The 12,322-nt window shown below is 39.9% G+C and overlaps 1 protein-coding gene across 20 annotated transcripts in view; it reads left to right on the forward strand.

Moving 5' to 3' along the window:
* Window positions 1-12,322, forward strand: part of mecom (MDS1 and EVI1 complex locus) — a 712,647-nt gene that overhangs the window by 676,183 nt on the left and 24,142 nt on the right. For all 20 annotated transcript variants that reach the window (XM_033031997.1, XM_033031998.1, XM_033031999.1 and 17 more), the window contains 2 exons: window positions 453-622; window positions 4,564-4,708. In XM_033031997.1, the coding sequence (XP_032887888.1) occupies window positions 453-622; window positions 4,564-4,708 (315 nt within the window). The remainder of the gene's footprint in view (window positions 1-452; window positions 623-4,563; window positions 4,709-12,322) is intronic.

Below are 12,322 nucleotides of genomic sequence, written 5' to 3' on the forward strand. Positions count from 1 at the left end.
CACAAGGTGTATTAGTTGGAAACTGCTCACATCCTCTGCAAAACTGCCCTGTCCAGAAGTGTATGGAATGGTGGTAAAAATGAACATCTTTGCCACAATTAGTATTGAACTTGTCAGAGCTGTAAATCATGAAAATGTTAAGGATGTATTTAAGCTAAGACTAAAGTTACAATTGTTGAGTTGGTGATTCATTTGATAAATGTAGGGAACCAAGGAGACAAGTTTTACCAAGCATTAAAATGTATTCCCTTTGACATAATTTAAGCACATTTAACTCAATTGAGAGATTTGATTCCAGATATTAAATAGAACAACTTCTCAAAAGGTAGACAGATGGGTCACTAATAAAGATAATTTGCAAAGTTTTTAGGAGTCAAAATAGAAAATGTTCAAAGGCTTTTAAAAGCACAAACGGTTGTTGATCTTTGACGTTTCCATTTTTTCCCCAAAAGGTGTAAATACTGCGACCGCTCCTTCAGTATCTCCTCCAATTTGCAGCGGCATGTGCGCAACATTCACAACAAGGAGAAACCATTCAAGTGCCACCTCTGCGACAGGTGCTTTGGTCAACAAACCAACCTGGACAGACATCTGAAGAAACACGAAAATGGAAACATGTCAGGTGTGCAGCCCATACTTCTGTTGTATTTTAAACATTTTGTTTACATTGCGTATTGTAGTTTAATATAGTGTGGAAACAGGCCCTTTGGCCCATCGAGTCCACACCGACTAGCGATCCCCATACACTAACACTATCCTCCATGCTAGGTACAATTTGAAAGCTTTATCGAAGCCAATTAGCCTACAAACCTGCACGTCTTTGGAGTGTTGGAGCAAACCGGAGAAAACCCACGCGGTCACAGGAAGAACGTACAAACTCCACACAGACAGCACCGTAGTCAGGATCGATCCCGGGTCTCCATTGCTGTAAGGCAGCAAGTCTACTGCTGCAGCACTGTGCCGCTCCTGTTGTGTGATATAACATCTGAGCTATTATTAAAATGTAACATTAACATTTATATTGGTGTCTTTTGAATTTATGGATTTAATACTTTAAAATCAATATTAAAAAAATAAACAAAATGAGCGGCACACTGGCGCAGCGGTAGAGTTGCTGCCTTACAGCAGATTTGGAATGGAAACTCCAGGATGATTTTACAGGAGGGAATGAGAATTAATAAGAATGTAGGAACTGATGACTTTTCCCATGGAGCGTGTTTCCTCATCTTCACCTCCCAATAGTTTCTGAAGGTGCATTGCCCGGCAGATAAAGGACTCTCAGCTAAAATTCATTCAGCATCTACCAGGAATTGAATATAGTGAGGTTCTTCCTCTCTGCACAAGAGCCTCACTCATAAAATGGGAGTGGGAAATGCTTATGGTGGTAGTCATTGTAATGCAGTGGAATGAAACAAGAAGGCATTCATTTTGAAAATTGTTCTGCTCCTCATTTAAACTCCAGATCCTCTCCCCTCAATACTTCAAAATCCCTGTATAGTGGACTCAGCAGAATAACATAGCTCCATCTGACTGTCAAGTTGGCTTGCCGTTTATCTGGAAAATATCTAAAGCTGACACATAACAATTGTGACCACACCACCACGTGCCAATAAATTGCAGATCAAAAACCAGCTTGCTTCAAGCAACAGCAAAATGAATGTTCCTTGTCTTTGTAAGCAAAGCTAGTTGATCTCCAATAATAGGGAAGACCACAGCAGTGCCACTTTGGCATAGCATCTTCACCAACCACAGTCCCTGAAAGCAGGGCATTTCATGAGAGGAGGTAACTGGGCCCCAGGCAACTTGGTCAAGTCAACAAAGTTGTTGAACAAATTGGTGTTTTTAAAAAAAATGTCATCCTCTCTGGCTCTTTTTTTAGATTTAGTTTAGAGATACTGCGTGGAAACAAGCCCTCCGAGCCCGTGCCGACCAGCGAACCCCACACACCAACACTATCCTACACACACTAGGGGCAATTTACAATTTTTCTAAGCCAATTAACCTACAGACCTGCACGTCTTTGGAGTGGGAGGAAACAGGAGCACCCGGCGAAAACCCACGCAGGTCACGGGGAGAACATACAAACTCCGTGCACCCATAGCCAGGATCGAACCCCCGTCTCTGGCGCTGTAAGGCAGAAAACCCTACCGCTGCGGCACCGTGCTCAAAGTATGATAAACAAGGGAAATGCTTGACAGTGAAGCAACTACCAGGGAAAAGAGCAGTAAATTGGACTCTGGCAAGCCTGCTGCTAATAATGAAGAAATCCTAGATGAGTTGTTTTTACCATATCAAAAATTTGTGAAATATTCGATTCTTGGAGCAGACAAGAATGGTTTCATCCAAAAATGTAATTAGAGCCTAGAAGCTATCACAATGTTTTTTTTGTTCCAGTGCATTCTCTTTAGCTTAATTTGTAGGCATCATGTTAATTTGTTGGAGTTTAATGGCATTGTTGATTGAACCACCATACGCTTGTAAACAGAAAACCAGATTCCCCTTTTAACAGAAGTTTTGAGTCACAATTTTAATTTGTTAATTAGTAATCATCCCATAGGTACACTGTCTTAAGAGAACAGACCATTGGCATGTAAGCACTTTACGTGTAAAATAACACTGAGGTGTTACTCCATTTCCTGTTCATTAGTTTAATCTTCTTCCCAAACATAATGAAGAAACTAATTTGGGGTGATTATGTTTAAGAATCAATGTACCAGCTCCTACTTTCACATTTCAGGACACTCATTTCAACATCACCCGCACATGTGCCTGGTTTTTATGTGTATACCGCACGTAAAAATGTTTTACGCCTGTTTGGTACGGTTTTTGCCCATTTCTTGTTGAAATCATGCCCTTTGAAGAATTGGATCATGAGTTTCCTATCGCGATTCACTCTGACGCAGGTTTTATTTGTCCATTGGAAGTTTCACACATGATATCATAATTTACACACATGTCTTGTTTTATTAACATTACAGAGAAATGCCATCAAATGGTGGCAACTTATGACCTTTCTTGCAATAAATCTCCTCTCCCCCAGAATTTCACAGTGATGGTATGATGTGAGGGTATGATTTTACCATTATCCATGAAGCTCACGTCAGGTTTTAATACTGTTAAAGACAACAGAGCCAGAATATCAATCATTAACAGCAGGATCTCTCAATTTCACAATTTTTAGTTTAGTTTAGTTTGGAGATACAGTGTGGAAACAGGCCCTTCGGCCCACCGAGTCCACGCCGACCAGCAATCCCCGCACATTAACACTATCCTACACCCTCTAGGGACAATTTACAATTATCGCAGGCCAATTAACCTACAAACCTGTACGTCCTTGGAGTCTTATCAACTTAATATCCAAAAATCTATCCATCGCAACTTGAATATATTCAGTCTTTGAGCTGTGCTGACTTAGAATATTTATCCTGTGACGATGTCCTTATTTTGGCTTTATCACCTTGCTTAAGTAGTGTTTTAAATAATAGGTCCAACTTATCACAATTAGCTTTAAGTTTTCATGTGATCAAACTATTTGATTTGAACATTTCAGTGGGATGGTAAATCTACTAGCCTTTACTTTTTGACAGAAATGTAGTAACTTTGCTTGTTCAAGTATTTTCATGATAATATCATCAGAGAGTTAAATCTCTCCATTATCTCTAAGCTCCTCAACCACGATGGACATAGATATCTTATGTCACTGGTACACTCTATTGTTATGTGTGCTACTTACAAAACACACTGCACCTACTCACCCACACTACTTCCACAGCACCTCCCAAATCCATGACTCCCAATGAAGGCAAGGGTGCTAGGCACGTAGGAACATCACATCCGATAATGCGCCATCCTGATTTGGAAATCTATTGCTGGCCCTTCATTGTTGCCAGATGCAAATTATAGAATGATCTACTCAACAGCATCAAGGGCTCACACTCACCTTGAATAAGCGAACTGGTTCAAGAAAGTGGCTCTCCACCACTTCTCACGGACAACTAGAGACAGGGAGTAGGTTTAGTTTAGAGTTACAGCATGAAAACAGGCCCTTCAACCCACCGAGTCACGCTGACAAGTGATTCCTGCACACTTGCACGACCCTACACACTAGGGACAATTCACAATCTTTTTTTACCTAAGCCAATTAACCTACAAATCTATACATCTTTGGCATATGGGAGGAAACTGGGGCACATGGGGAAAACCCACACAGTCATGGGGAGAACATTAAAACTCTGTACAGACAGCACCCGTAGTTAGGATCAAACCCGGGTCTCTGGCACTATAAGGCAGCTACTCTACCTCAGCACCACCATGCTGCCCGTAATGATAGTTTTGAAAACAATGCCTGTGTCCCATAAATAAAATAGAGCGATTGCCAAGGAATCAAACTGTTGTAACTCCTAACCTCAATTAAGGATGGGCATAAAATCTGACTGTGCCCCATGAAGTAATGGAAAGAATGTTGACTGTAAATTTCTCACATCCCACAACTTGTCTACCCCCTTTGATAAGGCACCACCCAGAAGTTATAATTCTCACTGTTACCAATTTTTTTTGTTGCAGGGACTGCAACATCTTCACCTCATTCAGAAATAGACAGTAGCAGCGCCATTCTGGATGACAAGGAGGATTCCTACTTTACAGAAATACGCAATTTCATCGGAAACAGTAACCACACTGAATGTTCCCCTGGGCACTTAGAGGAGAGGTGAGTGCTGTGTCTTGCATGTTCTGCTTTTTTTTTTTTCAGGAAACAAACGTTTCTTTATAATGCCACTGAAAGGCTTTATTGATTTTGTTGTATAATTTTTGCCATCACTTCCAGTCAATCAAAATGCTGACGTGATAAGATGAATTAATTGTTATACTTAGCACAAGGAAGGCTGCGAGGAAATTTGATAGAGGAGTATAAGTTCACAATATTTAGATGGAAAGGGAAAGCTTTTCCAATGTTCAATATGCAGATAGATAGAAGGCGGATGTAAGGAAAACCTGTTTCGCTCCAAGAACTGAATTTAGAATTCATTGTACATAGGAGTGCACAATCCATACCTTCAGAAGGGAATTGAATAGCTTGAGAACTAGGAATTGGGACCTGGTGGGGTTACTCTATTAGAAGAGGGTATACTTACAATGGGCTAGCTGGCTTCCTTCTGTATAGTAACAATTTTATGATTCTAAGGACTGTCGTGGGGTAGACTGACCCCCCCCCCCCAATATTTGCACATCCCCAATCTGGACTTTCCACTCATCACTTTAATACCATGTTTCATGTATCTTGTTGAGTTTGATGACTGTCGGCAGACCAATTTCCCTACTGGGATAAATAAAGTTCTATCGTATCGCACTACTGCAAGGTGCCAGATGTTTTGGGAATGTTTTATATTAGCTCAGCAATGGCACACTATGGACCACCTCTTGCACTACCATGGCCATTTTTCTAATTGTGTTTTGCACTAATATCTTACATTTACATTATATTTTTATTTTTCACTGTCTTGTATAATTTATGTTTTTGTGCACACAAATTGAGTGAGTCTTTGCGTGTGATGTTGCTGCAAGCAAGGTTTTCATTCAATCTGTACCTCACTATACTTAAGCACATGACACGAAACTCAACTTGGCCTGACTTGACTTGAAATAAGATCTATGAATGTGATTATCTTCAGAAAAGAAATACATTGTGCATTTCAGGGTGCAGTAGTTGTAATGACCAAAATTTTACCCAGTAAGGTTTGACTTTGGATTTCCCATTGCCCAACACTTAACAAAATTGCTGGCCAAAAGTATCCTTCATCCGATATGCGAGATCATGTTGGCATCAAACTCCCTGTCACAGTAAAAACAAGGTACTGCAGATGCTGGTTTACGAAAAGGAATCAAAATTCTGGACTAACTCAGCGGGTCAAGAGTGTTTTACTGTCATGTCTCCCAGATAGAACTATGAAATTCTTACTTGCTGCAGCACAACAGACTCTGAAGAATGCTGCCTGACGTGCTGAGTTACTCCAGTACTTTGTATCCACTCCTACAGTTAGGAGCCCTTGTCAGTGAGTTAGAACAAACTCACCTGTAAAACTGCTGAGAATATCTTTTTACTGACAACGGTCTTACCGAGCTTTGACGCAAGTCAATCCTGTAAAAGTTTGATAGTCACGAAATGCTGGAGTAACTCAGCGGGACAGGCAGCTTCTCTGGAGGAAAATTAGTGACTTTTCAGGTCGAGATCCTTCTTTCTTTTGTCAAAGTTTTGTACTGCTTCTGAATGTGCCTGGCGTTTTCAATGTGCAAAATATTTCTGAAAGCTAAATAAATAATTGTGTGTTAAAAAGTAAACTTTTTTATAGAATAGCAAAATAAAAAGACTTTTGAAAAGAATAAGAATGCTTCAAACACATGTAATGAGAAAAAGATTAATTTACATTTCCTTCTATCTCCGTTGAAATCGCTGGTGCAGGGTCAGTGAGATGATTCTCCAGTATAAATGCTGGGAATCTTTGGTTGGTCTGTGCTCTGTCTTTGGACTCCATGAGGAGCCAAGCAGCAGATAATATTGGCAGATTCACCAAATGGAACCTATCCACAAGCTCATGACTTTCCCAAAATCGCTGAAGTCCCAGTCATACAGTAAATGCTAGCAGTCGCTGCAGAACTGTCAGCATTTGTCAACGTGGTCAGGCCCAGTGTATCTGGAATGATTCAGAATTTGAACTGAAACCTGCGCATCTGCCAAAGATTGTGCCAGGACCTGCAAGCAATACCCAAAAAGCAAAACAATCAGTCCTTGTGTTGAGTGAAGAAAATGTATTCTGGCGCTCACAAAGATCAGAGGGCAAGAAGGGAAAATTGAGCAGTGGTAACATGCAAACTTCTGGAGAGCAAATAACACCTATATTTGAATGAAATTTGCACTGCATTCTCTGTAGGTCACCTTGGCTACGCTACAAAGTTCATCCAGCTAAAATATTTAGTCCTCTCCTGTGGGGATAACTTCAGTCCTTAGTCACTCAACACGCAATTAGCTTGCAGCAATCAAACAGTAATTTTAATAAAAATGTGGCCTGGCCTCCTGTTTTGCAGATGTGACATGCATTTGGGCTATTGAGTTACACAATTGAGAACAGCACTGAAAAGGATACTCCCTTTTTAATCATCTACACCTGTAACTCATTAAGAAAACTGAAATCAAAAGAATAATTTTGGCACCATTGTAACAACAAAATCTTTGTTATTTTAATTTATTGGCTTCCACGATGTAACTCGTAATGATATATACAGTATCCATAGACATTCGCCTGCTGTACGTACTTAAAAATCATTAAGGACGTACATTTAGCTTTTTATTCTTTTCATTTTTGAAAATCACATTTCCCATACATCCATCTTTTAATTCCATATCTACCCAGAGAGAACATAAGCTTACAATTTTTACGGGATAAAATGGAAATGGTAAATATGTTGACTTTGACTATCAATTTTGCACCAAAGTTACAAACGCTAAATATTAACAAAATATCAAACAAGGTTTGATTGATAAGTTTGCGTACTTACTAATGTATGAAACATGGCCAGTGGCATTTATGATTACAGAAATTGATCTTGTTGTAGATAACAAGAAAGGTTGTGGAGTAGATTGGCAAAAAATGCTTGCATGGACGAGGTGGGCTGAAGGGCCTATTTCTATGCTGCACAAATCTAATGCCTCTAATGTAGCAATGGAATTAATGTATTCATTGAATGGGTGGTTGATTGTCAGGCCCTCTTCAATGTTGAGTCTTTATGACTCTTTGACTCTTAGGTCACATATGCTTCCAGGCAGAAACTGACTGTACTGTAGCTGTTGACAGATCATACACTGATTAGATACCTTGATTCTGCTCTGGTAGTTAGTGGTCAGGAAAGCCCAAATTCAATTGAGTTATTCAAACAAAATCCATTATCTCGTAAACTGTAAAGGTGTTGGGGGTGCCAGCTCTATATCATTTTTCGCAAACGAAGCCTGCAGGCAGGTTTCAGTTCTGGCCAAGTTGTCCCACAAAAGTACATCTGTTTTACATGTCGGTGAAACATGTTAAGAAGAATTACAAATATTAAAAGACCACGGGGATTCTGAGGCAAGACCAAGTATGTTGCAGCATTCTTTGTGGATTTGTGTAAGGAAATGAAGCTCTCAGTTTATGTTTTGGGGATCTTCATCTTTTCATAACATATTGCTTCTGCAAATTGAAAGATCAGACAATTTAAAGTTCCAGATAGTATTCCAAATAATAGTTAGAATTATAGAGGATTTTGATTAAACGAAATAGCAACAGTCCTCTAAGCATTTCATCAAAATGTACTTGCCCCAATCTTCCATTTAAAGCAGTAGATCCACTTGGATTTGTCAGGCTTAACTAACTTAAGTGGAAGGCAGCTTGGGACATCCAAACACTTGCTTAAGACCACTGAACCAAATTCATCTCTCAGGACAACGCATGGGACACAGTAAGTAAAACATCCCGAGATTTTCCTGCACTTAGACTGAGAAATCTACCTGCTGAGCTAGGTTAAACACGGCCCATTTATTTCTAGATGGAAGAACTTTATGTGAGAAGAATAATAAATAAAAATAATTTCATTTAAATTTTGATTCAGTTCCTTTAAAAAATATCTGATTGTCTTTCATTATGTGTGGTTAATGTTAAACTTGACTTTAATAAAAACATATGTTGAATATTAGTTCTATTTTTCAGTAGTTCCTGATGGTTTTTAGATTTTCGTGAAAGTCAAGGACATTCAAGGCAATCCGTCATAAACCATGTTTAAATGAGTTCATCTTTCACTCTTCTGAAATCCATTGCATATAAGACAATCCCACTTAATCTCTCCCCATCCAGAATCAATTTAGTGAACCCACACAGTATTGATTACTGTAGTTAATTCTCCAATGTTATTTTAGGGATTGACAATAAATGTCACGCTTGCGATCAACGTCTACACTCCATAAATGAATTTAAAATAGGAATCGCTCTTTACACCATTATTTATTAAGCTTTCATGATTTGTAAAAAGACATGCTGAGAAAATTAATCTTATAATTGATTTTTTCCTCTTGTTACGCTAGCATAAATCAATTTTTGTTCATTCCTGCAACCCCTGACAAGACTCGATAACATCCACTTCCAGGTTATTTTACATCACCCTAGAAATTTGACTGAGCATTTCCTCATTTACTCCTTTGGGTAATTGCAGGGAATTTGGTTCATAATATTGCAGGAGTGACCATTGCATGGCAGACCTGATGCAACTGTTCTCCCAACCCAGCAGTAGACTGGGACCCTTGATAACTAGTGCCTTAATCACCTTTTTGTCCCATCTCATCTTATGAATCAATTCTTCCCTGCTAGCAACACTCCACATCCCCTTGCAGGCAGGCCCTAACTTTGAAACCAACGTCCACTGATCGCTAGATCCTATAATCAGCTAATATTTGAATTGGAGGCTTCAGTCTATATCCCCACCTACTCCCCCAACTCTTTATTTACCCTGACATTGACCCCGTCACCAGCCAGTCTTCAGCATGGGCTCCTCCCAGCATGGTCTCTTCACGGACTTGAGAAACATGGCCCCATTCCCTCTCAACACCCCCCCACCACTGATGTCTCTCCCACCCCATGCTAAGCCCCGATGCCTTCCTCTCCCTTCCCCTGTAGACCGCATCACCACACAAATGGCTCTAATGCCTTCCAACACCCATTTCTCATGAGCTGATGGGGCATTCTGATGGGGCATTTAAGGCCATTCTGACGTTAAACCTGCCCATGAACCATTGCACTACTTTCCACCAATGTAAACAACCTCATAGGCATATATTATTCTCTGCCACCCTCTGGTCCAACAGTTTAATTTGTCCTTCTCTCTTCACAACTCCTTCACAACTCATTCTCCTAGTTAAAGGTACACAAAAATGCTGGAGAAACTCAGCGGGTGCAGCAGCATCTATGGAGCGAAGGAAATAGGTAACGTTTCGGGCCGAAACCCTTCTTCAGACTAAGTTTATTTCTGTAGCAAACAGATGTCACATCCATCTACTCGCATAAATCATGATGTAGAATATAAATTGGTAGTTAGAAACATAGAAACATTGAAAATAGGTGCAGGAGTATGCCATTCAGCCCTTCGAGCCAGCATTCAATTTGATCATGGCTGATCATCCAAAATCCGTACCCCGTTCCTGCTTTCTCCCCATATCCCTTGATTCCATTAGCCCTAAGAGCTATATCTCTCTCTTGAATACACCGTGACCCTCATCTTGTTGCCATGACCCTTGGCTTATCACAGCATGAGATGATAAAACGTTTCCACATATTCCTACTGCTGTCTGCCCCTTAATCAATATTTTGTAGCCCTCCCCACCCCGTGAACCCTTAAATATAACAACCATTCATGTAATACATTATAAAGTAAAGTCTGAAGAACTGAAGATATTCTAGATCCATTGGTTTTGTTTTATTTCTCCGGCTCGTTTCATCCTCAAAAACTCAAATAGGATTTTTCCTTCATATTAACTCTGCCCAATCATATTTATGATATTCTAAGTTGCCTGTTACCAGGGGGATTTCCCATAACCCAATGTCAGGCTATGTAGTCTATTGTTCCCTATCTTTACTGTTTCTCCTTTCAAAAATTGAGGCTCTATAAGGTGTTGGTAAGACCACATTTGGAATATTGTGAGCAATTTTGGGCACCATATCTGCGGAAGAATGTGCTGGTTCTGGAGAGGGTCCAGAGGAGGGTTACATGTATGATCCCAGTAATGAGTTGATTAACCTACGATTAGCGTTTGTCGGCACTGGGCCTGTACTCGCTGGAGTTTAGAAGAATGAGGGGGACCTCTGAAACGTACAGAATAGTGAAAGGCCTGGATATAGTGGATGTGGAGAGGATGTTTCCACTAGTGGGAGAGTCTAGGACTAGTGATCATAGCCACATAATTAAAGGACGTTCTTTTAGGAAGGAGATGAGGAGAAGTTTCTTTAGTCAGAGGGTGGTGAATATGTAGAATTATTTGCCACAGAAGGCTGTGGAGGGCAGGTCAGTGGATATTTTTAAGGCAGAGATAGATAGATTCATGATTAGTACAGGTGTCAGAGGTTATGGGGAGAAGGCAGGAGAATGGGGTTAGGAGGGAGATATAGATCAGCATTGATTGAATGGTTAGACGTGATGGTCTGAATGGCCTAATTCTACTCCTATCCCTTTTGACCGTATGACCTTATGACAAATAGAGTGTGAGGTTTGCTGGTCATCAATGGAGCGGTCCAGAATCCACGGAAGCTAATGCAACCAATATTATTGCAGCAACTTCTTTGAGAATATTTTGATTCAAATTGACAGGATATTTTGATTCAAATTGATTCAAATTGACAAAATCTAGGGCGGCTGTTGGCTTTATTCCCCCATTCCCCCATTCCGACTCCTTGAATTCCTCTTCTTCCGTAATATTAATTCTATTGCAAAATTCAAAGTCAAAGTCCTAAAATGCTCAATTCCATTCTCAATCACATTACAACTTTTGTCAAAGAGGCCCCACTTGTACTTTTTTATATGGCTGTCAAGACTTTTTGAAAATATGTTTAAAATATTTTTTAAATTATATTATTAACATACTGATGTTTTAGGTTCTCCCTCGTTTTGACCATCTTCCATGATTCTCTCAATTCTCCCAATGCTCAGCACAATCACATTTGGCAACAATTTACACCTTGTCTTCCCTTTTTTAACATTAAGTACCCTACTATATTTAACCACCCATTACACAGCCATTTATCTGTAATGTCTGTTAGATCAAACCTCGTTGTCTCCATTTAGTTCAATCGGATTATAGTTCATTCTGATTATTATGAATGTTGTATGCATTTAGATGTAATGTTATCACTTTACCTTGTTTTCACTTTATTCAAGGATGTACTAGGCCACAGCATTAGGCTCCATGGCGCAGAAATTCTTCCGTGATTGTAATGTACAATATAGTTTCAGCGGTGTGTTGGAAGGAACAGCAGATGCTGGTTTAAATCGAAGATAGACACAACATGCTGGAGTAACTCAACGGGACAGGTAGCATCTTTGGAGAGAAGGAATGGGTGATGTTTCAGGTCGAGACCCTTCTTCAGTCTGATGATTCCTTCCCTCCAGAGATGCTGGCTGTCCTGCTGAGTTACTCCAGCATTTTGTGTCTATCTATAGTTTCAGTGGCCTTCTGTACTCTGCCTCTCAACTTTATTTCACTGGAGTCAATGGGCCTGAATTTCAGAAATAGAGTGCATTGCACTGCCATTATCGC

The sequence above is a fragment of the Amblyraja radiata genome, chromosome 13 (assembly GCF_010909765.2).
Source record: "Amblyraja radiata isolate CabotCenter1 chromosome 13, sAmbRad1.1.pri, whole genome shotgun sequence".
NCBI lineage: Eukaryota > Metazoa > Chordata > Chondrichthyes > Rajiformes > Rajidae > Amblyraja > Amblyraja radiata.